Genomic DNA, 26,639 nt, shown 5'->3' with positions numbered 1-26,639 from the left:
GCATAAAATTGCTGTTATCAGGGGCCATAGGGCTGGGGGAAGAAGCGTGGCTCTGAAACAGTAACTGGATCACACCGGGGTGACCGACCAGCAGAGCTAGAAGCTGGGGAGGGTCAGCTGGGCACAGCAGCACATCTTACCTTGATGGGCAGAATGACCTCTTTGTTGCCAACAGAAAGACTGGTCCCGTGTGGGTCAAATCTCACTTCAAATGTTTCTGTTTCACAGTAAGGCAGATTCTTTACACGATCTAAGTCAGTACTAAAGCCTGGACCAAGACAAACGAAATTTCTTTGTGGGGAAGAGAAATAGCAAATAAGAGCTGCTTTAGATGGAGCCCCTCTTGGGCAGGATAACCCTTCAAAGAATCAGTGAGCGGCCAGACAATTCTTTCAGCTGATCCCAGAGGAAACACACACTCTATGCCAGAAAGATGGCACAGATAGCTTTGTTAGAAATGACAAGGTACAGTGGGAAAGGGTCTCTCAAGCCTGGTTACCTGTGTCGTGAAGGACGCGCTTTTCTGCGTGGAAGGACACTGGGATGTGACTGGTGTTGGTGATCTTGACGATGTGTGTTCGGACATCACCAAGGATGATGTGGCCAAAATCCAGGATGTACTCTGGCAGCTGGATTCTGTAATGGTTAACAAGTGCTCCTTACCGGTCACTTTTCCAGATTTGAGAGTGTGAGGCTCTCTTCTATTTCCTGTGCACAGCACTATTCTCTGAAGCTGAGAATAAGTAACAGACCCCAGGATAGAGACTAGGAACAAGATACTTCTTCCTCTAGAAGCCCACATTGCTGTTCCAGCCATTATCTCAGAATACTTTCGGCATGGGCCCCCGTGAACCTGAAATTGGGCCTGTCCATCAGACAAAGCCAGAGGTTTCTGATGTCAACAGGCCTGGTGAGCGGGATGCCAAAGGGCAGCGGGTCCGTGAAGCGAGTGGACTGCATTCCCAGCCAATCAACCATCATTTCAGGGAGCGCTCTGGTGGGCGCAATGCTTGCTCCACTGCACTCTGAAGCAAACGCAACATGCAAGGGCACTCACTTGGCCATTCTGAGGCGACTCCAGTGGCTGACGTCATCCGAGGGATCGGGGATAACTGTTTTCTGATGCTCTGTGGCGTAGCTTTGGACTAGAAGTCGTTCCACTTCCATCTGGAGCTGAGCATTTAACTGGAGCGAGAGGGAAGAGCAAGTAAGCAATATCTTCCAGAACATGTACTTTCAATGTGGGCAATATCACCCCTAAGGGGGAGAAAATTGGTCCATGGAGGGGGCAAAAAATCTTGGCTATCACAGTAGTCCGTGACCCTCCACAGAGACACAGCACAGAAGCAGATGCACAGTCTGTTTGTGATACTAATATTCTCATGGGGGTGGGCGTGGTAAGAAAACTGGCACATCTACAGCATGAGCAGTCTCAGGAATAGAAAGGAACGGACTATTGATACTGACGGCTCTCAAGGGCATCATGTTGAGAGAAAAGAGCCAATCTCATACATACTGTATGATTCCATTTATATAACATTCTTGAAATGACAAAAATGTAGAGATAATGAACAGATCAGTGGTTGCCAGGGGAAAGGGATGGGGAGACTGGGGGTGAGTGCGGCTATAAAGGAGTAGCATGTCAGGGCAAATGCAAATTAAAATTAAGAGGTTTAATTCTCCCTGTTGAAAATAAGGGAAGAGGCTTCTCCTCACTCCCTTTTCTTAGAGCGTTTGCTTTAGAAAACTTGTATGTAAATTCTTTCTCTCTCGCTTTGAAATGTATGCACATCCTTTTAAAGGCTATATAAGCCTCTTGTCAGCCGTTGAACTCCAGGGTCCCTCTCAAGGACCTGCGGACCGGCCCTTGAGGAAATCTTCAAGGACGGTGGGGCGCCTACCGCCCCGTGTCTGTGGGAGGGTGGGAGCCTACCATCATAGGGCCCTGTCCTAAAAACAGGAGAAGTTTGGTTTCCCTTGGATAAAGCCAATTAGCTAACCCAGATGGCCACCCCAATTACCATGTGAGTTTAGGATGAGCTATGTGTGACAAACGGCGCTGCCAAGTCCTCTAATTTGAGGACTCGTTATGGTTCTTTAGGGTTAGTTACTGTTTAGGTAATTTGACAACATGTAACGGGCCGCATCTGCTTGGCCGTACGTAAAGGGCTAACATGTCTCTCTGTCTCTGCAATCTCTTCGCGGACTGCCTGTGACATAGCTCTCATTCTGGTTTAATAGTTATTTAATAATAAAATTTTTTTCTTTCTCGTCTACCTTTGTGGAGAGATTTTTCTGAGCTGGAAGGGGATTTTGTTTTAAGTCTACTTCTCCAACAAGCACAGGGCCCGTGTTGCTGGAACAGTTCTGCACCCTAATTGTGGCGGTGGCTACACAGATCCATGCAGGAAGCGCCCCCACGCACACCCACACACCAGTGCACGTGGAGCTGATGGAATCTGAATAAGCTCCGTAGCTTGTGCCGCTGGCAGCGTCCTGCCTTTAATACTGTACTCTAGTTGTGTAAGATGGTACCATCGGGAAAAACATTTTTCACAACTACCTTTGAATGATAGTTATTTCAAAATATAAATTAAAAAATTTAGTATCAAACTATTCAAAGAGATTACATTTTATATACACAATATGTATTTAATGGGGTATTAGATAAAAGATGTCTTGGGGGGACTGAGAGTGAAAAAAGGCTGGGACATACTGCCCTAGAAGGTCCAAACCGGAAGCCCAGGGCCAAGCAGGAAAGGTTAATGTGCGGAGTGGTCTGCAATGAGACAACGGGGAGAGGTGGGAACTGTGACAAAGTGGGACAGGCGCCCACCTCATCTACAGGCAGCCCCAGTCATCTTGATTCTAGAACAGCAAAGCCAACCCTACGCTTGGCTCCTGAGCCACTTAGTGCTCAGTTGGCCGCTGGCTTATGCAGGAGGACTAGCTCACCCTTCTCCTGCCATTACCCCAGGTCTGGAGGGACCACCAGACAGCAGTGCTAAGGGTCTGATGAGGAGCCACCTGGGAAGGCAGTTAGCAGGTGGAGGAGATGCACTGCTGCCCCTCACGGGAGGCTGGGGGTCTGGCTGGAGAGGGCGGGGGCTAAGAACATGGTGCTAGGAGTTGGGCAGGCCTGGATTCCAATTCTAGCTCCACTGCTCACCTTGCGAGAAGTGCTTCACTTCCATGAGTGCTGTAAAACGGTGAAGTTAGGATAATAATGGCACCTTACTCCCCCTCTCCACAGTGGGAGGGTTTAATGAAATAATAATGCAGGTCAGTAGCATGGCACAGGCCTAGTATAAGAGTTCAATAAATGGTAGCTATTGTTATTAATTCTGATTCTCTTGGAGCTAAGGTTGACTTTCAGTATCTGGAACATAAGTAATCACTGCTGGCCTGTGGGGCTCCCCGTCTCCCCAATGCCACCACTATTCCCCCTTTTAGCACCCCTGGTAACCAATCTGGCAGCTCCCTTAGTGTATATGGAATTCTTCCTTAGGACAGTATTGTCATGTGCATTTGCATTTTAAAAGGAAAGCACAGGGAGAAAGCAGCCTTCATGGTCAGGAATAGACTGTTAAAGAGAGAAACTTCAGGGAAGTTTTTGCCTTCCTCTCCCACCACAGGGGCAACCTTTGCTGACAAGCTGTGTTACTCCCTTGGCCCCTGTCTTGGAGGCACCACACACTCCTGATTGTCCCAGAACCCCTTCGGGTGTCCCTTTCTCCCACTTCATTGTTGGGTGCCTGAGGTCTCTATCTCTACTCTGAATTGACCCTATTCCCTGATCACTCAATACACTTCCCTGGGAAGCTCACCATGTCCTGTGATTACAAAGACCATATGATGACTCAAATCACTTTCTCCAACTCACGTCTCTCCCCACGTCCACAGCAGTGGTTCCAGCTCCCTACTGGATGCTTCTACTTGGATGATGCACAGAAATCTCAGGTGCACTAATGGACCATCTAGACTCACTTCCCTTCCACCTCTTTCACCTGAAACTTGCTTCTGGTCTTGAGTTCCTCGTCGGAGTGCCCCCTTCTTACTTTGTCATCCAAGCAAATCACTTGGAAGCCACCTCCTCCTCACTCCTATGTTCAACGCGACCCCTGACCAATCCACCTCCAAGATATTTCTTGAATCCACCCAGCTCTCCTTACTTTCTTGGTTAACACCTTTGCTTACACACTACTACCATCTCTCATCTAGAATTACTCCATCAGCTTTTAAATCAAAAGACACAAAATAAGGCCTCAGTTGAGACACTTAGTGACTTCTTGTTGCCCTCAGGCTAAAGTTCAAAACCCTTAATAGGTTCACTAGGGGGCTGCTTACCTCTTCAGGCTCATCTTGGTTCCCTTATTCCCCACCGCCCCACTTCTTTGCTTTACCTATACCTTTTTCTCCTTTCTATCCCTCAGAGATACCATGTGCTTACCCCAGGGCCTTTGCACATACCATTCTTCTACCACATACATTCTGTGCAGAGTGAGGCTAGTGTTACCTCAGAAGACTCATCCTCAAGCATTTCCTCAGTCGTCTCTAAGTGATTAAAGGTTTCATATTTGTGGAACTCTTTTTCTAGTTTTTTTCTGGCCTGATTCAAGAAGGTTTCATACTTTTCATTTCCTGCGGGGGTTGGAAGGAAAAGAAAATCAGGATCGTTAGAAATATATGAATTATGCCCCAAACCCAGGCTCTCAGCTCATGTTAAATAAAGTGAGAAGGGAAAGGAACTTTTTGGTACCTCCCTTGCCATGTTTTCTCTGCTTTAGAAGATGAAGTGATTTGTGTGGGGGTTGGATTTGTATCAGAGACCTCACTGAGTTTAATGAGATTATGCTTTAGTGAGTTGCCGCCTGGTTCTCAGGAAGTTGATGGCAGTAACATCCTGAGTCACTGGTAGGGGGACCCAACTAGATCCCAGCTTACTTGGTACTTTCCGAGTTCTGGCACTGACATACCCAGATGGCTGGTCACTCTTTCAATTAGTCTTGATGTTTATTAACTCTCCATTGACAAAAAAGAATACATTCAGGTCAAGTTACTTTAATGACACCTAAATAAGCTACAATCCCCCAAATCAGGGAGGGTAGGCAATCAGTGGAGAGATTTCAGACACCAAAGTCCACCGAAGGGGTGCAAATTCAATACGTGAGGGGCAAGGCAGGCACAGTGCAATGGTTCCAGTGCCTTTAGGGAACAGCAGGGAGCCCTGGACTGCGGGGAACTGGAACACAGAAGGCCCAGCTAACGGTATTCAGACTTCAGCTGTGTTGTAGCCCTGCACCGGCCAGACCGTGTCCCCTGACCAGACCAAGAGCCGGCTAGTTTCCAACTGTGTGGTAAAGGCTTTCCTTCCTGACCACTGTATGTGGAGGTGGACTTCTGCTGTTGTGACAGAAGTCACAGCTAAGGTGTGACAGGGTCTTAGATGTATTAATGTTTGTGTTCATATTTTCAGGGAGCTGACAATTAGGATTTAATAAGTGGTTATCAACCAATGAGATAGTGATTTTGGGGAATGGGGCAGGAGGAAAGGCTGAAGTATGAGGGTTTAGTCAGAAGCTGTCTAGGGAATATAGATTTCAAGGAGCTTGAAGAAGAGTGAGAAGTTTCTCTGACCTTTGATCCAGCAAGAAAGAACCGCAGAGAGTCTGTGGCTAAAAGCGCTACTCAGCTGAGCTTTGGGCTCTGCCAAGACAGAAATACTCTGCACAGAGGAACAGCTCTGGAGGCCAGATGCGACCAGACAAGCCTTGGCTGGCCATGTGGGCCGGCAGTGACAGTGTAAATTCGCCTCCAAACTCTGTAAGATCAATAGAGGGTTAGAACCTCTGTTGCCGTTCAGTACAGTTTACGTTCCGAGAATAGTGCTCTAGGCAGTAAAATCAGCCCTCGCGTTCTCGAAGGGCATCTGTGAGTGTGCCGCAGGGAAGGGCACCTCGGAGGGAGATCACAGCTGGAGGGAATGTGTGCTGGAAGAAAAGGCCTTTGGAAGTGCAGTTTCCCGATGCCTCTGTGAGCGAGTCAGTGATGGCAAAATTGGTCGGGGCCTTAATCTGGGACTGCCATGGCCAGGTCCTGTCTCACCAAACTCAGCTCCCCAGTCAATGTGAACTCTTGACTTTTTTGTGGTTGAGGAATAACACCGAAGGGAACTAGGAGGACTGACAAGCAGATAATGCGAGGAGCTATCAACCTTCAAATGAGCAAAGCTAAGATGCTTATTTTTTCCCCGGTGGGGAAATATGATAGTGGGGTAGTATTACCTTTGAGGTTTCTGGGGAGGTCAAGGCAGATTCGGGGAAAGATTCCCTCTCCACTCAATGTGATATTTTCTGGGTCCAGGTGGGCGATCTGTATCTGGAAACTTCTTTGAAAGACCTCAGGTACTCCAGGTAAGTAGTAAACCTTCAACACCTGCTCTTGAAGTGAGCTGATAAAACCCTATGCAGCAGAAACACCAGAGAGAACTTTAAAACTGACAACGGACTCCGGCTTTGGCCCTTTGTGGACCAGATAATCCCAGGGGCCTATTGTGCTGGGTATTCCCACTCACTCCCCTCCTTCCAGATTTATGTTCATGATGAAAAAATTATTCTCACAGTGAAAAAATTCAACAAAAGTTCCTTAAAACTGACAGATTAACACACCACGTAGGAGGAACTACTTCCTCTATTTGCTTTTAAAACCAATTAGGCTCCCTGCAGTCTACTGGCATTTTCACACCTGCTAATGAAAAATTGCTCTTATTTGCTGTGGTCAGTGGACAGGGGGCTCCCAGCTTCAAGGAATTACAAAGGAAGTGTGAGGACATAAGTGGAAATAAACTATCTTCTAATCATGGAAAAAAATCCATGTGGTGATATTGCCTTTTCCACTAGGGGACCCCTGTGCTGGGCCGGTGCCTGGCAAATGCAGGACACAGTAAATATTTGTTTAATAAATGAGTGAAGTGCTTGGATTTATTCATTTTTCTTGCTTCTGAGAGCTCTTTAGTTTTAATTTTAAAGATATCACCCCCCACCCCCCAAGTCACACCCATGATCCTGGCAGAGAACGTTCAGTGCACTGTGACATGTCCGTGGGGTGTGGCCTGTAGGTGTGAATTTGGGCGCCTTGACCATTGTCTCATGGCCCTCACGGGCGGGGAGGCTACTTACTGAGAGAGGCAGGGTCAGCGGCACTCCGGGCATAAGGTTGTCTGGCGAAGACTGGTGGGCAGTCAGCACCTTGAACTGAAAGCCGACTTTCCCAGTGTTCTTCAGTGTGATTTGATTCTCTGTGACGTGGTCAAACAGCTTGAGGAGAAGGAGGAAACCCGTGGTCCCTCTGTCACCACCCTTGGGGATGCTGCCATCATCCCAACAAGGGCAGCTAGACAGACATGCCTCACGGAGACGGCTGTGTTTTTCAGGATGGAGATGCTACCTCCCCTCATTTCAGTATACAAAAAAGGTGCCAGCTGGGCTGGAGGAGCAACAGACCCCGGACACCCGGCTCATCTTAGTTCTTCTAACAATTCACGTGTTCAGTGCGGCTGTGCGGTGAGCATCTCACCTCCCGGACTTCGGTTTCTTCACCACAAAGAACTCATATTAAAGGATTACTTACCTTTTCTACACCAGGAGGATTTGCTTTTTTTTTTTTTTTTAAAGTAAAAGAACTGAGATTTGAGTTCAGAATTTTCTAGAACAAATTTTTCTATTTACATGGCGAAGACATGGAGATAATAGGCCAGATATGTCTTTTTATGAGATTTTGCTCATGCAATTCAGTAACTAACCAGCAGGTTCAATAACCACAAACTGAGGCCACTTTAGAGGTTTTAGGACAAGCGAGGGCAAAGAGCAGCTGCTTTAAAAATACACTCTGAGCTGATCCAGAACCAACTGCCCAGAGGACCCTGGAGATAATGAATGAAAGGGAATTCTATTTGGTCAGGGCAATGAAAAAGGTCTCAATAGACGTTGGGTGAATTTGATTTTAGCCACTACCTTTAACCTATAAATACACACACACACACACACACACACACAATTCCGTAATTATAGCCGCAGTAGCTATATTGAGGATCTAATTCTCATTATAATTTGATAGGAAATATGGTCTCTGAGTACATAACACAAAGTCTAATTGGGAAGAGAAGATGTAAAGACATAGAATTAACGAGCAATTATTCCAAGGCAAAAATTAGGAGGTACATTATATTATGGCAAAGACTATACTTAAGTGCCAGGCAAATATAAAGTAGGAGAAAGACAAGTGAGGGATGGATCTGAGCTGGGTCTTACAATATGTGTAGGTTTGGGTTGGTAGGACAAGAGGAATAATTTCCTGAAGGTAGGAAGGGCTGGGGTGCATTAGGGCCAAGGGTAAAACAGCTTGGCCACAAATGAATGAATGAGCTATAGTGGGGAATTATGAAAAACAAAGCTTAATGTAAGAAGCATCAATTAATAGAGGGGCTTAGGATACCCTTACTGAGGTGGAGGTACCCGGCTGTGATCCGACAGGAGACGGAGAAAGGGACTCAGGACTGAAGGCCTTCTCTGTCCCAGCACGGTACTGACCAGTCCCTTAAGTAACCACAACCACCTGGTGAGACAGGCACTGCTACCCCATTCCCATTTACAGTTGACAAATACTGAGGTTTGGAGGGGTCAGGTGATGAGCCCAAGGTGGCACAGTCAGTAGGACGTAAAACCAGGATAACGTCCCAGTTCGTCTGCTACAAACCCATATTCTTTTCTCAGTACTCTCCGACAAGTGACCTTCCCAAATGCTCCTGGGTTAACTGTTCAGTGACTACTGGGATAAAAATGCCATTTGGGGAAAATGTATCTGGCAGTGATGGGTAGATGGGTTAGCAGTGGGAGCTAAGAATGCGTTGTAATCCCTTGCTTCCACGGGGTCTGTGGACCAGCAGCATAGGCATTGCTTAGGAGTTTGTTAGAAATGCAGATCCTCAGGCTCCACCCTGGATCTACCGGGTGAGAAACTGCATGTGAACAAGGTTCCCCAGGTAATTCCTATGCACATCACAGTTTGAGAAAAGCTGCTGTAATAATTTAGGCGTGACTTGGTGGGACCCTGCAGTGTGATAACACTGCAGGCATAGCGGTGGGAAGGGAAAACTGACTCAGAGGGGTTCTGCTGGATGAGTCAGCAACCTGTGGAGGCTGTGAGGATACGGGGAGGTGAAGGAGAGAGTGGAGGGGAAATGCCGTGGAGATGGTACACTGAAGGGACTGAGAAGGGAGTAGTGTCATTGAGAGAGACAGAGAGGTTGCAATGGGCTTCTGGACTGAGAGGGAAAGAGGCAAATTTTATCATCTAACATGCTGCATTTCAGGAGACAATGAGAAAAGCAGCCGAGGACAGTGGGCAAACAGTTGGCCACGGGAGGGATGACCAGGGTCAGGGAGGCAGAGGAGGGGTCAGGGACGGGGTGACGGTGAGACCACAATGATCAGGGACCCCAGGAGAGATTAGAGCACAAAGATGATGGCTGACATTTAAGGCGAAAGCAGAAAACCTCCCAATGGGTGGCATACCTGTAATCCATAGTTAATGTCCTTGGTGTCAAAGGAATAGCTGACCACGGATGCCTCTCCCTTTAGTATTATCTCATAGGTGGGACCTCCTTCCACTTCGCACAGAGCTTTAGCCTGTGCGATGATGTCACAGTGTCCGTAGAAGGTGAAAGCCACCTGGTGGCTACTGTGTGGCCGCAGCTCTCCAGAGAGGGGCAAAATATCAAACACCTGCAGAGAAAGTCATTCTGTATGACAGCATCAGTCGGAATGAAGGGCCTGCACAAGGTAAGTTCAAGTTCAGCCGATTTCCAGATAAATTCCCGACTTTAACTTGTTTGATTCCACGCACGGGGACTAGCCCTGAAAAGTACATGATGGTCATGGCAGTCGTAGTGCCCTGGCAAGATCTCAATCTCCAACTGGGGGCAGGCGCTCAGAAAGAAGCTAGTATCAGGTGACTTTAGGACCCAGGAGGTGTTATTTCTTCTACCCCATGGGAAGCATTTCACCCTGTTCAGAGATCCATAGGGATTCCAGAAACTCCACCTGGCTCTGGTTTGGGTCTATTCTTTCTGTTTCAGCAGAGTTCCCTTTAAATCCATCAAAATCAGAGGTGTGAGGAAAAGCTAGCAAGCTTTTACAATGGGGTCATCAATGTGCCCCTCCCCATCACTGAAACAAAAATGAACTGTGTTGTATATGCTTTAAAAATACAGGCGTACCTTGTTTATTGTGCTTTGCAGATATTGCTTCTTCTTTTTTTTCCTCCCACAAATGGAAGATAAGACCCTCCACCAGAAAAAAGAATATGATTCCCTGAAGGCTCACAGAAGTTAGCGCTTTTTTAGCAATAACGTTCTTTTTGAATTAAGGTACGCACTGTTTTTTAAGACATACGCTACTGCCCACTAAACAGACTACGGGATAGTGGACACAACTCTTCTACGCACCGGGAAACCAAAACATTCGGGTGACTCGCTTTATGGCAGCATTTACTTCATCGTGGTCATCTGGAAATGAACTGCCGCGTCTCTGAGGTACGCCTGTAGCACAGTCTTTCCTCCGGAGATAACTGGGCAATTGAGCAACACGCATGTACAAGGGTGTTTACTGCAGTGTTATTTGTAACAGCAAAATTTTGGAAGCCAACTAAATGCCTCTCGGTTAGGGATCACTTTAAGTGAGGTGTTCGCGGTGCTCTGCCCACGGAGGAGGACGCCATGTGTACTGAGGGACTAGAAGTGAGGTGCCCGACACGTTACTGAGTGAGGAAGCAGTTTCACACTTGAGGATGTGAGCATGTGCAAACTAATTCAAAGTGGGGGGTTTTTTGGTGAAGATTTCAGCATTATTTTTCTATAAACGATAGGATTTTGAAGATTTTTGCTTTCATGTTTTGTATTCTTGAGTTTTCTATGACATTTTTGAAAATAGAAAAAAAAGAAAAAATTAACATTTCAAAGACAAGTGTTTTATATACACACACATACTCATTCTAAAAAATTTAGAAAACATAGAAAGATTCAAATAGAGAAAACAAATCAACCATTAGATTATACCGTAGATACATGAACACACACACACACACACACGTACATGTGTTCTGATACACGAATACATGTGCATACATGCATGTAGGTCTGTTCCGATACACGAACACACATGCATGCGTGTGCATTCCAATACATGAACACACACTCATATATACATGCACGTGTGTTCTGATACATGAATACATGTGCATGCATGTGTATGTGTGTTCTGATACATGCACACATGTATGTACATGTGTTCTGATGCACGAACACACATGCATGCACACACGTTATCACACAAATATACGTGCACACATGCATGTGTGTTCTGATACATGAACACACACGTACACACATGTGTGTGTATTCTGATCTTCCCACTGACATCACATGAGTGCTGCTGTCCCTTGTGAGTAAATACTTTCCACAAGCATCACTTAAAATACTTAAAAGAATAGAACACCTAGTATTTTTTTACTTAATGTATCAGAGATTGCTCCAACTCAGCATGTAATGAACTTTCTCATTTTCTGTAAAAGAATTGCATAGTGTAGTTCTTGTGCAGATGGAATTTACTTTATTCAACTGGTCTCCTATGGGTGGAGTTTTCCAATTTTTCTTGCTTTTACCAACAAAGCTGCAGTGTGCAAGCATAGTCACAGGTCTCGATGGAAATGTAAATGTACACCTGTAGAATATGTCCCTGCAGAGGAAGCGTGCATTTTAAGTTCTGATGCAGCTGCCAAATTGTACATTACAGTGGCTGTGCCAACTCATACTCCGGCCTATGGAGGGGGGCGGTGCTTGCTTACCCCCACTCTGCTACTGCAGGTAGTCCGTCTGTCCTCACGGACAGACAATATTTATTTTTCCAATTTTGTTTTTGCTATTTCTAAGCATTCTAACAAACATCTTTGTATGCAAATCATGCATCTCCAATGATTTGCTTAAGCCATCGTTCCAGGAGAATTTAAGGGTATGAATTTGTACACTCTTGATTTCCTCTTTGTTTTTACTGTGAAATCATTGAGGAAAACATTTTTCCTCTTGTAACCTCTCTCTAGGGGCTGGGGAGGGCATGGCATCTCTAAGGTTTAGAGGTAACTAGTTTTTCCACTAAAGAGACAATCTATTTGCTGAGGTGTCTGGGCTCTCCCTGAGCTGTTGGCTCGGTGGGTGCTTGGTTGCGGCATGACCTGCATGAAGTTTCTCAGCCTCATCACAGCCAAGCCCCAGCATTGCCCTTGCTACTCTGCTCCCAGGTCTGCCCCTGCTTCTGTTTTATGGAAAGGACCTTCAACTTGCCAACCCGCCCCGGGCAAAAACAAACAAAAAGAAACAAACGTACATCTGAGATGCTCAGGTTGGGCTCTTCTGCTTTTTTGTGTCCTCTTCCGTTAGACCCAAAATCTTCATCCACAGAGACCGTCCTGGGGAGTTCAATGAAGTACAGAGAAGCACGCATTTGTCAGCCGTCACAGCACAGTCTTCAACACAACGACCCTGTCTTCTTCCCTCCACTACTGTGCCCCACAGAACAAGTGGGGCTCTCACTCAAGGGACGCCTTTCTCAAGAGGTCAACTGGTCAGTGCTCTTACTCCCTGCCCCCCAAACAAGTAGCCCAGGGCATTTTGCTGGCCCTGAGCAATTCTCCGCAGGCCCAACCCTTCTTTCCTGGCCTATCAAACGCATGTTCAACTTACAAAAGTTCTGGGAAGCCCTGGCTATTCTTCAGACAATTCGGATATGTCTCCAATGCTCAATGTTGAGTTTTACCATTTACTGGAGCATTTTGTTGTGAGGATATAATGTCTGACCCATTGTCATATCCTTTTCTGCGGGCTATCCTTGACCTGACCCTGGCTGTCGGCCTTGGGAAGATGGAGAGGGCAACATGGTAGGAAAGGCCCAGTCCCTGATGACTTTCAACTTCGTATCCCAGATGCCTAGTCCAGGGCTTAATACATAGAAGGCTCTCATTAAATTGTTGACTGGTGAGTGGTTGGATGAATAAATGAGGGATGCATTTGAGAATGTAAGTCAGTGCAGAGAGAAGACTGCCATTTAAGAAAAAAATCCCTTTGGCTTTGTACTTAATTAACAAAATCACTTAGACCAATCTCAGGGGACTGCATTACTGAGACTGCTCGTGAGCTGGCGGAGGCTGAGGTCCCCAGGCTGGACTCCAGCTGGGACAGGAGGGCACTGTTGGGCTTCCTTGGCTAAGTTACAAATCTACAAATGCATGGGTAAGACACAGCTGTGGCAAGTCAGTGCCTAGGTGGGTTCTTGGTTTCTAAGGCCATGTGCCAACTCCTAGACCAGACAGGTCTAGAAGGGACTGCTGTACACCCTCCCATGTTCAAATCTTAGCTGAGCTTTTACTTTCTCTTAAAAGTTTGCTGACCATGCCCTCCAGTCTGGGTCCAGTGTCTCTCCTCTGAGTACCCACATCCCCCAGGGTTCCCCTCTCACACTTATATCTCCCATCTCTGCTAGACTGTGAGCTTGCTGAAGACACTGTGTCTACTCTGTCATAATACAGTGCCTGGAACGAAGTAGGCACTCGGGCATGGCTATGAGTGAATGCATACCAAGATCCTGCTCCCGGAGAGCCAGAGAGCAGGGCCAGGACTAGGGTGAGGAATGTGAGGCACTCACTTTCTGGTCCTGCAGGTGCGGCTCAGCCTTTGCATGACCCGCCTCCTACATGTTTGCTCTGGGGCCTCTACTGCTTCACCCTGGTCCTGGCCCTGCCACTTTGCTCTACTGCCACTCAGGTTCTCTGGGGCACAATAGAGGACGGCACCAGCTGCTCCAGAAGCCCTTATGTCCAGGTCTCACGGACTGGAAAGGTCTTTGGATGTCACAAGGGCCAGTGTGTTGAGCTCTGCCTGCTCCCCTCGGGATGCATGTGGCTTTTTAGGGACTCTTCCCGTCCCACATCTCAGGCCTTTGATATTAATTTCAACCCACTGTCGCTTATATATTCATTCTGGCCCCATACCCACTTCCCTTTTTCTCAGAGGCTCAGCAGAAACGTCACTTACCAGATGGAGCACCAAAACTATCCCATCTTGCCTTTGGAAGAAATGTTTCCTCCCTCTTAAGTTTCAGGGCATTTCGCCTGCACTTCTTTTAGGACACTGAGCACTCTCTGTGGGCCGTGTCCTAAACCTGAGGGCCGTGTCCTAAACCTCGGGCACTCCTCTACCCACTTCGTGATTTCTGCCACACTGAGTATCACTTAATAAACCGATCTTCACTGAGGTGTAATTTACACATGCAATGCACTCATTTTAAGCATACAGTTTGATGAGTTTTTACAAATATATGGAATGGCGAAACCACTATCATACTGATACACAGAACATTTCTACCACCCTCAGAAATTCCGCTGTGCCCCTACCCATTCTCTCCGGCCCACACCCTCCTCTGCTCTACATCGGGACAGAGCGGACACGCTGACAGTCCCACATAAATGGAGTCATTCATGTGTACTCTTTTGTACTTGACTTCTTTTGCTCAGCAGAAGGTTTTCAGATTCACATATGTTTTTGCCAGGAGCAGTAGTCTGTTCTTTCCATCATCCAGCAGCATTCCACAGGACGGACGGCAGTGTGTTCATCCACCTTCTTGTTGAGGGACGCCATGGCTGTCTGCAGCCTTTAATACTGTGAATGAAGTTACTGTAAGTCTTCGTGTGCACAGATGATTTTATTCCTCTTGGGTAAATTCCTAGGAAGGGAACTGTTGGCTTGTATGGTATATGTATGTTTAACATTACGGGGAACTGCCTGTGTTCCAAAGTGGTTTTGCACCATTTTACACTACCACCCACTGTGCATTAGGGCTCTAGTCGGTCCACATCCTCACTCACACTTGGTATTCAGTACTTTTAATTTTCATCATTCAAGTGAGTATGTAGTGACAGCACACTGTGGTGTTCACTAATAGGCTTATTTCAAAGGAACAAAGTTATATAATTACTACACATTAAGAACCAGTTTTGGAGGAACCAAGATGGCGGTGTAGGTAGACACACTGCGCCTCCTCGCACAACCAGAACTGACCGAGAATCGAACAGCAAGGGGGACCGACACCAAGGAAATAGAAAATAAACATTCATCCGGATTGGTAGGAGGGGCGGAGATGGGCACCGGGGTGGAGAGGACTCACGTGGCTGTGGCGGGACTGAGACTGGCGGAGTGTGGGACAAATGGCGCAGGCAGTCCGAGCACTAGCAGACCCTGCGGCCCCACATTTGCACAGATAAACCCAGAGGGCCGGACTCAGAGTGGCGGAGAGTGGGGCAGGCAGAGCAGCAGGTAGCACCCCGCGCGACACCACATTCGCCCACAGATAAACCAGACGAACGGCGGGCAGCGAAGCAGACCGTGTAACCCAGGGCTCCAGCTCGGGGGAAATAAAGCCTCAAACCTCTGATTGAAAGCGCCCCTGGGGGTTGGGGCGGCAGCAGGAGAGACTCCCAGCCTCACAGGAGAGGTTGTTGGAGAGACCCACAGGGGCCTAGAGTGTGCACAGGCCCACTTACTCGGGAACCAGCACCAGAGTGGCCCAGTTTGATTGTGGGTATCGGAGTGAAAGATTGAAATCCGGACCAGAGTGAGGCGGGCGCCAGTCCTCCCACTTGGCCCCTCCCCCACGTACAGCGTCACAGCACAGCCACCAGCATTACCCCACCCCGGTGAACAACTAAGGCTCCGCCCCTTAAAGTAACAGATGCGCCAAGACAAACAAACAAACAAACAAACAAAAATGGCCCAAATGACAGAACACTTCAAAGCTCCAGAAAAAATACAACTAAGCGAGGAACAGATAGCCAACCTATCGGATGCACAGTTCAAAGCACTGGTTATCAATATGCTCACAGACTTGGTTGAATCTGTTCGAAAAACAGATGAAAAAATGAAGCCTATGCTAAGAGAAACAAAGGAAAAGGTACAGGGAACCAATAGTGATGAGAAGGAAACTGGGACTCAAATCAATGGTATGGACCAGAAGGAAGAAACAAACATCCAACCAGAAAAGAATGAAGAAACAAGAACTTGGAAAAATGAGGAGAGGCTTAGGAACCTCCAGGACACCTTGAAACATTCCAACATCCGAATTATAGGGGTGCCAGAAGGAGAAGAGGAAGAACAAAAAATTGAAAACTTATTTGAACAAATAATGGAGAACTTCCCCGATCTGGCAAAGGAAATAGACTTCCGGGAAGTCCAGGAAGCTCAGAGAGTCCCAAAGAAGCTGGATCCAAGGAGGAACACAACAAGGCACATCATCATTACATTACCCAAGATTAAATGCAAGGACCTACATCCAAGATTACTGTATCCAGCAAAGCTATCATTTAGAATGGAAGGGAAGATAAAGTGCTTCTCAGATAAGGTCAAGTTAAAGAAGCTCATCATCACCAAGCCCTTATTATATGAAATGTTAAAGGGAGTTACCTAAGAAAAAGAAGATCAAAAATAGGAACAGTAAAAATGACAGCAAACTCACAGTTATTAACGACCACACATAAAACAAAAACGAGAGCAAACTAGGCAAACAACTAGAACATGAGGGTTGTCAATAAGGGAGTGGGAGGGGGAGAGGGGGGTAAAGGTACAGAGAATAAGTAGCATAGATGATAGGTGGAAAATAGACAGGGGAAGGGTAAAAGTAGTGTAGGGAATGTAGAAGCCAAAGAACTTATAAGTATGACCCATGGACATGAACTATGGGGGGGGGGGATGTGGGAGGGAGGGGGGTGGGCAGGATGGAGTGGAGTGGGGGGGGAAATGGGACAACTGTAATAGCATAATCAATAAATATATTTTTTAAAAAATAAAAAAAATTTAAAAAAAAGAACCAGTTTTATCTACTATATTCAAAAAATAAATATAATGGAAGAAATGTTCTTATTTTCTAGCCTGATGAAGGCTCTGAGAGGAGCCCTGTTTGTTCTTTTTAAGGAGATCAGTTCAGCTTCCCTTTGGGAAAACCCTCAGTGAGCAGTAGAACTGTGTGCTCTTGCAGGGCAGGACCCAAGCTCTTCCCTCCTTACAGCCCCCGGAGCCCAGGGTCTTATACCTACAGTATGAGCTCAGTCTGTGTCTGACTGAATGGACAGATGGAGAGTTGGACAGATGTATGGATGGTTGAATGAGAACAGGTAAGTAGCATGATGCAGGACAATTTGGCTATTCTGCACCTCCACTTTCAACCTGTCCCCCTGCCCCTACCCCAAGGCCTTGGAGAAGAGTGGAAAAGCTCTTTTCATCTTCTCCTGTGACCTTCCACTTGGCTTATTCCAGGCCAGACGTCTCTAGCTTAGGCGGAAACCACACCATTCTGGGCAGAAGATCCATGCTGGGCTGGGTGCTGGGGAGCTCATTAAAATGTTCCTGAACCACGTCCTTGGGTACATTCTGATTTGGCAGAACTCAGGTGGGGCTCAGGAGTCAGATTTTTAACAGTCTCCCGGGTCGTTCTAATGTGTAGTCAGATTTAGAACCTACCATGGGTAGAAACAGCACATGACAGCCAAGGACTGGAGCTGACGATTCATATGGGGCTATCACTGGGCCCTGCCTGCTAGGGACAGTGAGATCAGCACAGGGTGATTTGGAGCACCTACCAAATCACCCAGGCCAGCAGAGATGCCTGGGGAGACTCTGCCAGATCACTGCCCCCCACAATAGCACTCTCCCATCCAACATTTGCACCCCCTGGGGTGCTGTGCTGAGTGAAAAAAATCACACGGGAATGTCTGTAAAGGAAAAATACGAAGCTGCAGGGTACCCACAGACCCGAGAAAAAACACACGTCACTTGACAATGATACCTGGACAACTGGGACGTGAGAGGTCTCTTTGGAAACAAACAGAAGGGCCTGGTCAGGCAGCCCTGCTGCTGACAGATGGAGCCACAGGAGACGGCAAAACCTCTGTCTTAACGAAGGCTTCCCCTTATCGTTAAAGTCGAAAACCCGCTCCAAAACACTGAAATAGAATGTTGGGAGAGTTTTTTGGATCCGATTTCATTTTACGCTCAGGAACAGATGATTACTTTCCTGTTATGCTGACCCAAACAGGATTAGATTCAGTTATTTTTAAAAGAGAGTACACAGCAAACAAGCCAAAAAAAAAAAAAAAAAAAAAAAACCCCAAAAAACCAAAACACAAAAAAAGCCAAAATCAATATTGCTCCAGTTCCAGAGCTACCCATATCAGATTCACTGGACAGCCAGGAAAGAAACCCTCCCTTTAGATGTGGCAGAACCACGTAAATGTCAGGCGCACAGTCAGGCAGCCACACTGGTTTGGGCTCAACAGTTTCCCTCTTCGTAGTTTATTTGCAATTTTTGGTAATTTGGGATCAATACAGACTTTTGTGCTGCAAATTAAAAAATGTCCACCACCCTTAGTTCCTCTTCTCCGTCTACGGGAAGCAGCACTCCATCAAAATAAAACCCCCAAAAGACGTTTGTGTTTCAGTTGATGTTTTGTGCTGCAGTTCAGACGGCATTTGGAGATGGAATGTGTATGTTGGATCCGCTCAAGTCTGGGCTGTGCAGATGAGGTCTCAAAAGAGGGGTGGGGAGTCTTGCAGTGGACACAGTGACTTCTAATTCACTGATGCACTGGACCTGGATTCTAGGCATGTCCACTACAGAGGGTGAAGGCAGCCACGGGCTGGATAAAAAGGTCCTGCACGTGTGTTTTGTTTGGCTCATATGCTATCTAATATTTTTTGCACTTACGACTGTAGCAGATGCTATTGGCACACTGTCTATATCCCCTTTGCTAGAATGGCGCATGGGTGCTGCGTGTGTTGGCTGCACCTTTCTCTGGGCATTGCCCTGGCTTGGTGGAGCTGCCTGGGAGGTTATGTCCTCCCACCCATTAGGGCGTGAGCAGTAGGCAAGGATTGTTTGATGGGGGAGAGCACCATAAGAGTGCAGGCTCGTTGTCTTCAAGTGGGACAAATTCTGATGCAATTCACACCTCAGGGCTCCCATGAGGTCAGTCAGAGGCAAGACTTCTGAAGTCACACCTTCCCCTAGTGTTCCCCTCCACCCTATAGTGTTTCTTTTACTCTTCTATAATTTCTGCCAAGAGCTGTCCCTCGATAGATCACCCACCCAAGAATCACCACTTCAGGCTGCGCTTCTAGGGACCCAGCGTAGCACTGCATGATTCCAAACATGAGGAAGCCAGTTCTTGCTTCGAGGGACTTAGAGGCCAGAGACTTAGGGATGGGTGCAAGGGGTCCAGCAGCAAGATGCGCCCAGTGAAGACTGTGGGGTCAGCTGGCTCAGGTTTGAATTCCGGCTTTCCAATGTACACACCATGTGGCTCGGGCACTGCGTTAGTGATAGAACCCTCCTCTTCTGATTGCGGTGAGGTAACAGACTCAGCAGGGTGCCTGGGTCACAGTGAATGTCCAACGCGCGTGAGCTGTTCTTGTGCTGGAGCGGTGGGGATGGCCATCATTCTTGAAGTTTAGATGAGAGAAGAGTCTATTGGAGTCAGATGAGGGCGAGACAGGCTTTCCCTGGATGTGTGGGGAAGTCTTCAAGAAGGAGGAGCTAGTGTAACTGCGTGTGGAAGGAAGAGTGGTCCTTTCTAGGTGAAGAGTGGAAAGGATGTGTCACCTGAGGGAAAGCCATCTGTGAAGGAAAAAGGATTGAGAGCCCCTGGATTCTCCAGGGACAAGTGAGAAGTTTGTTGTAGATGGAGGGTGGGGGTAGGTTCCAAATGGAAACCGATGATGATAAGGAGGAGGATGCTGATGATGACGATGATGATGGTGAAGACTAGCAATAAGTGAGAGTCAGTGATGGTCAGCAGAGGAGGCAGCCATGATGGGAGGGGGGACGGCGGCCATGGGGACAGGAACAGTCCTCCTCCTGCCACTTTATTTTCCCTGTTTGCACACACCTCTTCCTCCTGGCACTGGGCGGAGGAGGTTGTGAAGCACGAACAGCAAATGTAGGGGGGACACAGGTGGCCAACAGTTCTGATCGTGGTGGCCCTCATGGCCTCCTCCCCTATTTCCTTCTTTCTGTCCCTTCTGTCCAGCCAGCCACTCAGCCTTGCTCCTGGACCGGCGGTGGGGCGCAGTCGTGGGAAGAGGGTCTTGGGCTGTGGTCTACCAGGATGGGATCCTCCGCCCAAGGCCTTGGTCCAAGTGAACTTTCTGATCATTTCACGTCCCCATTTTAAAACCTTTTGGAAGACTCTGCATTTTCTTGAGGATAAAGCAGACTCCTTAATGAGGCTTAGAAGGTCCTTCACAGTCAAGACCTCCTACCCCCAATTCTGATACCAAAAGGAGCAAATGACCCACAACAGCCAGCTCCTAGCATGGATCAGAGGTCCAGTCCATTTTCAACAATCGAAGAATATGAATGTGTGCTATTCGGCGTAACTGATTTCACTGCTGAGCTATTTTTCTCCTACAGCTATATGTCATATTTCCATGTTTTTAACTTATAATCTATGGGTCATGTTAAGCAAATCCCTCATCTTTACATGTTAGATTTTATCAGGTGTTTTTTTAATATTCCCATTCTTCTCAGCTGCCTAACTTCTGCTTCTCTCATTTTCTTAAGGCCCTCCCTCTCTCCCTTTCTCCCTCCCTCCCTTCCTCTGACTACACATCACAAACCTGCTCCAGATTGGACAGGCCCCTGAGTCCTGCTTATAAAGGGAGCAGATTATAATCATGGCTTTACATCATGTTAAAAGTGGGCAAATTCCTAAGCCTCTCTGGGCATACACATGAAGGCCCAGCCACATTTCCATATTTACTGCCTGGCTTTGTGGTCTTACACTCGCTGCACCTCCCACAATGGGAAGCGAACGACAGATGGAAACAGATGGGGCTGGCTCAGTGCCTTCCCTACCAGCTTGGTCTAGCTCTGCCATGCGAGAAGGGGAAGCGAACTGCAGATACATAGCCGTTGTGGAAAGGAGCCTGCTTGAGCTTCTGACTTTATTATGTCCCAAAACGCTTCCACCGGCCTCTTGTGCTAAGGTAGACACTGGTGGGACATCACTAAGTTGCTGAAATTCAGTTATCCAGGCCCTAGGGAATGAAAATTGTACTTTTCAAGGTTCTCAAAAGGAGTTCCTTCTCACGGCAGCTGTCCCCTGGAATCAGCTGCAGAACTTTAAGAACCATGGGTGGATGCCTGTCCCCCAACTGAAGAGTTATGATTTACTTGGAGTGAGGATATCAGAAAGTTCCCGGCATGATTCTAATGTGCACTCAAGGCTCAGAATCACTGACCTATACGGTGGAGGCAAGCAGGTCACAGAGAATGGTGATAAAATGAGAGCCCTCCTGTGGTCTGTTTGTGCCCTCCAAATTTCACACGTTGAGATCCTAACCCAAAGTGGACAGTATTTGGAGGTGGGGCCTTGGGAGGTGATCGGGTCAGGATGGCCAAGCCCTCCTGCCTGGGATGAGTGCCTTTATAAAAAGACCACAGAAAGCCAGCTTGTCCCTTTTGCCATGTAATCCACAGGAAAAAGGTGCCATCTGTGAACCAGGAAGTGTGGGCCCTCTGCAGGCACCGAGTCTGTCTGAGCCATGACCGTGGACTTCCCAGCCTTCAGAATTGTAAGAAAAAACTGCTTATTGTTTATAAGCTACCCAGTAACTGGCATTTTGTTATAGGGGACTGAGACGTGCCCTAATTAAGTAACTGCACCCAACAGTTACTCATCACTTACTCTCTACCAGGTATTACCTTAAGCACTTAATAGGGACTGACTAATTAAATCTTCACAACAGCTGGATGGGGTAGGTACTACGATAGTCCTCAGCCTTCAGAGGACAAACCTGAGGCTCAGCGAGCAGGTGGCTGAGCTAAGTTAGCCTGGCTCCAAAGCTCACTCTCTTAACAGCTTTGCTGGACAGTCGGCCTGATCAGCAGGTGAGGGCTCCTCCTTCTTGCCACGCTACGCCCGTGGCAGTGGCGCACGAAGTACTTTTCCATTTTAAAGGTAATCGAAATCCATCACATAGACAAGATACAGTGTATTTTCTAGAACCTTTTTTTTTTTGTATAAGAGGGACTCATCCTGATTGTATCTAGATAAGGAAAAGCAAGAGACAGTTGATCTTGCTCTTGAGGAGACTTCCCACAGTGAGTTCTGCTGTGAGGTGAGTGGTGGAGAAATGTGCCCAGAATCGACCGTGAAGCTCTCCAGAGGGATTTCTGTGAGCAGTGGCCATTTCTCTAAAAGCTCCAGAAGGTGTCCCCACTGCTACATGCTCTTAGAAAGGCAGCCGAACATGTAGGCTGTAAAATCTCCCTTATTATCAGCTTCAAAGCTCTTTAGAAATATTTTCAAAACAGTAAGTTTTTATAAAGTCAGTTCCTTTTAATGCCTGGCCTTCAGCAGATGTAGCTAGCTTTGGGGGATTTTAATGAACATGAACACATAGATAAATCAACTGCACTCTCTTTAAGAATCAGGTCACTAAATGAGCCAAGCAGACGTGACTTTAACTGAGGTCCAGGTACACACTGATACCTTCCCCGCATGTCCGAGAAGCCAGTTTAGCTCATAATACGTATCTAACAGGCTGATGCCCTCTGCCAAATTGGAGGCACTGGGAAGGTGCCTTAAAAAGAATGAATCTACAGTAAGGTAACTAGAGTTCTTCTATAAAAACAATAAAAGCTGTACACAAAGTTCTGTAGCACTCAAAACTGACACAAAAACAGCCCAACTCATTTCTCTATGTGGTAACAGATACGGAGCATCAGGAGATTGGGCTAAACTGAACTGCTAGTGGAAGCAGAGTATCTGATTCCCTAACATGGAGATACTTTTAGGTTAAACATGAGGAGAGTGAAAGGTCACTTGCAGGCCAACTACAAAGGCAGGAACTTGTGTCTGGAAACTCAGACTTGAGAGATGGCTCACAGCCCTATTGGTCCCAGAGGCCAATGGGATCCCCTGACCGGGTAAATTAGCCAGCCCGTCCCAGCAGGGGACGGGATTCTAGAGGGATGGGCTATGGGAGGGTCGCAGGGCCTCAGCATGGGGTATAGGCAGGCCTGCTGGAGGTTGACCTCCCACAGTTCTCTCTCACAAGGGGCTTCACATTTACTAATAATGTCATATTTCTAATGGGGGCAACACAACACGGATGTTCATTTTTTTCTTAAACTATGTATGTATGTAATATACACTTTTGCATGTATGATGCAATTTCACAATAAAGAGAGAGTGGATGTTGAGGAGTATGTGACGTGATGAAGCCGTTTCTGATCTTCCAATGAGGCAGCTGCAGTTAAGTGAGGGGCCAAAAGCCAGCTCAAACGGCTCGGGGGTGAATGAAGGAAACGAGTGTGTTGTTTTCTCATGTTGCCTTGTGCAGGGTTGGCACTTAATGCAACAAAAGGATTTAGCAAAGGGCTAAGATGTGGAGCGCTTGCTCGGAGGACAAAGCTACAGGGAACCTGAGACAGAAAGAGAGGTGATTATTGATGGAGAGGAACACTGGCAGAAAAAGTTCGAGCTTGCAAAGCAAGAGATGTTGGAAGGAAGGGATGAGATGATGAAAGAGAATGTAGCCTGAAGAAAAGTAACGGGTGGTGTGGGCCGGGGGAAACCCAGAGGACGCAGCCACCCAGCAGAGTGAGGCAGGAATGGGGTGGGGGAGGTATGCTGGCGTAAAGGGATGGCTAGGAGAGCTGGAAGGAAGGGAGGGTCCAGGAGACACTTCTGAGAAAAAACTGGGGGAATGTGCTCACCAACTGGGTACTGAGGAGGGATGGTGAACCAGGGAGAGATGACACAAAACCGGACAGACTAGAAGGCTGGGCGGAGCCTTGGGAAGGTTCATGAACGGCTCTACCAGAGAATGACAAATGGCTTTCTAAAGACGCATCAGCTGACGCTCTCGTTGGCAATGTTGGAGCTTCTGTTCCTCCATATCCTCAACCACCGTACTTCGTAGGGTCATATTCAATTTTACGCAAGTCTGAGGGTACGCAGTGCTGTTTTAACTGCCACTTTCAAAATTACGAATGAGGTGGAATATCTTTCTGTATCAGCCATGCACATTTCCTCCTGGGAAATAACTGCCCGTTGTCTCCCAGTTTTAAACTGAATTACACGTTTTTTCTTCAAAGGCAGACTTTATATATTACGTACACTTATAATTTGAAGATAATAAGTATGCTAGAACCACCTTTCAGCTTGTGACTTCTTTTTAAATTATTTTTATGGAGTCTTTTGATGACTAAAAGTTCTCAAATTTAGTGCAGAAATTAAGAATAGTTTCATGAAGGTTTTGTGCTTTTTGTATCTCGTTTCATTCTTTCTTGCTCAGAGATCGTCAAGGCATTGTCCTGCATTTTCTTCAAATCCAAAAAGGTGACTTTCACATTTATTTCTATCCATCATCCTCACTGAATTCTTTTGTTAATTCTTATAATTTGCTGGTAGATTATTTCAAGTTTCTATGCAGATAATTATGAGTTTTATGTCTTTCTTTCCAAATCTAGTCCCTTTTATTTATTTTCATATCTTCCTGAAATGATTTTAATGTTTTATTGTTTTCTCAAATTATCCTCGATCAGGTTAAGGATTTTTTCCCAATAACAATTGTTTAGTTTTATTGGATGTTTTTTGCTTAATCTGTTGAGATGACCATATGGTTTTTCTTCTTTACTGTGGTAATATGATAAATTAAATCATTAGTTTTTCTAATGTGGAACTAACTTTGCATTCCTGGAATAAACCTAATTTGGTCATGATAGCTCATCCTTTTATCCTCTGCTAGATTAAGTTTGCTAATATTTTGATGAATAATTTGCAGTTATATTTTGAATTAATGAATGAGAATGGCCTGGAATATGTATGTCTCCGACCTGGCTTAATGAAGAATAAACTGGCCTCACAAAATGAGCTGGGTAATATTTTCTTTTATTATTTTTCTCTGAAAAGAGCTTGTGTAAGTTTGAAATTACTTGTTCCTTGAATGCTTGGAAGATATTGCCTGTAACTATCAGGACTTAGTGTTTTATTATAGAAAGTTCTGAAATTATTTATTCAATTTCTTCACTGGGTATAAGTTGTTCCTGATTTACAGGCTTCTGTTACCAGGGCCTTTACCCCTCTAATGTGTCCTCATGTATTTGCTGGTTTGATTTGTTAAATACTGAAACGGGCCAAATTGGTCTCCCTCAGTATATATATGTTAAAGTCCTAACCCCTAGTATTATAGAAAATGACCATGTTTGGAGATTGGTTCTTCGGAGGTAATTAAGTTAAAGTGAGGTCATCAGGGTAGGCCCTAAGCCAACCTGACTGGTGTCCTTATAAGAGGCAATTTGGTCACAGACATGGAAAGGAGGAAGACACAGGGAGAAGAGGGTCATCCTCTTGGCACAGGCTCCTCCCTCATGGCCCGCAGCAGAAACCAGCCCTGCCCACATCTTGGTCTCGGGTTTCCAGCTTCCAGACTGTGAGAAAACAAGCCTCCCAGTCTGTGACACTTGCTGCGGCAGCCCTAGCAAACAATACAGACACGCGTGTTCATTGGAACTCCTCTTTCAACCCCTTTTGCTCCCTCGTCAGAGCTACTTTCCTTCTAGCCCTGGGACTCCATGATTGCTTTTGTCTCTGATCCAAACTTCTGGGAGGTGGCAAAGAAAAAAGTGCAGAAGCTTGAAGGGTTCTGGAAGGTGTAGACCTATAGTGAAGAGAAGGATATTCATGGCTAGGACCAAAGCTTAGGCCAGCGAGACGCACCTGCGGCCCTCAGACCCTGTGAGGCCTCCCTGTGTCCTGAACTGGCTTCAGACTGATTTCAGGAGAAAGTGCCTCAGCGCCGCCTCTGGGATGCTGCTTCTCAAACATGGTCTGGTATTAACTTCACACAGGTGCCAATCCACTCAATTTCCTTGATAAAGGAGTGGCCGTAACAGCTGGCATCTACTGAGCGTGGATTGTGTGACAGGCCCAGTTCCAAGAGCTCTGCAGGTAGGAGCCCATTCAATCCTTACCCTCTCTGTATGTGGGAGGCCCCCTCATCATCCCCTCACTCCAGATGAGAGAGCCAAAGCGAGGGTCACATGGGGCAGGCAGCTGAGCACGATCCTGCCTCAGACAGGCTCTTAACCTTCACACTGAGCAGCCTGAGACAGTTGGGTGCAAGGACACCCAGGGCCTGCCCTGTGGTATTCAAAAAAGCTATTTTTGTTTTGAAAGAAAAATAAAGAAGCATGTGTTCCCTAAATATTTACTTTAAAAAAATTGGACCCTTGGGCAAAGCAAGGGCCTGCCCTGATCACAGGTCTGGGCTTAGCCAGCTGCAGGGAAGAGTAGTGGGGAAGATAGGGGACACTCCGGGTGGGCCCTCCGGAGCCACACGTGGGCTGTCACCTGCTAAGGCCTGGCTTCCGCCTTGATGAGTACAGCCTGGTACAGGAAAAGGACTTTCTACCCTTGACCAGAAGGAAAGGGGGTCTGGGTCCATCATCTAGGTGTCTAAGGACCCTAGAGCTATCACT

The 26,639-nt window shown here is 46.7% G+C and overlaps 1 protein-coding gene across 16 annotated transcripts in view; it reads right to left on the bottom strand.

The window, feature by feature from the left end:
• Window positions 1-26,639, bottom strand: part of HYDIN (HYDIN axonemal central pair apparatus protein) — a 338,541-nt gene that overhangs the window by 118,163 nt on the left and 193,739 nt on the right. For 15 of the 16 annotated variants that reach the window (XR_008425734.1, XR_008425735.1, XR_008425736.1 and 12 more), the window contains 8 exons: window positions 12,438-12,519; window positions 9,573-9,782; window positions 7,179-7,316; window positions 6,285-6,462; window positions 4,517-4,641; window positions 1,058-1,185; window positions 500-636; window positions 141-268 (listed from right to left, as the gene is read on the bottom strand). Coding sequence is in view for 13 of the 16 variants with exons in the window: in XM_053915141.1 (XP_053771116.1) it covers window positions 141-268; window positions 500-636; window positions 1,058-1,185; window positions 4,517-4,641; window positions 6,285-6,462; window positions 7,179-7,316; window positions 9,573-9,782; window positions 12,438-12,519 (1,126 nt within the window). In the remaining 3 variants the exon portion in view is untranslated. Of the gene's footprint in view, window positions 1-140; window positions 269-499; window positions 637-1,057; window positions 1,186-4,516; window positions 4,642-6,284; window positions 6,463-7,178; window positions 7,317-9,572; window positions 9,783-9,827; window positions 9,915-12,437; window positions 12,520-26,639 lie in introns of those variants that run through there. The other variant, XM_053915152.1, reaches the window with a different exon arrangement.

This window comes from Desmodus rotundus, chromosome 12 (assembly GCF_022682495.2).
Source record: "Desmodus rotundus isolate HL8 chromosome 12, HLdesRot8A.1, whole genome shotgun sequence".
In the NCBI taxonomy this organism is placed as follows: domain Eukaryota; kingdom Metazoa; phylum Chordata; class Mammalia; order Chiroptera; family Phyllostomidae; genus Desmodus; species Desmodus rotundus.
The sequence above is the reverse complement of the archived record's forward strand: the minus strand, read 5'-3'. Positions and strand labels throughout refer to the sequence as shown.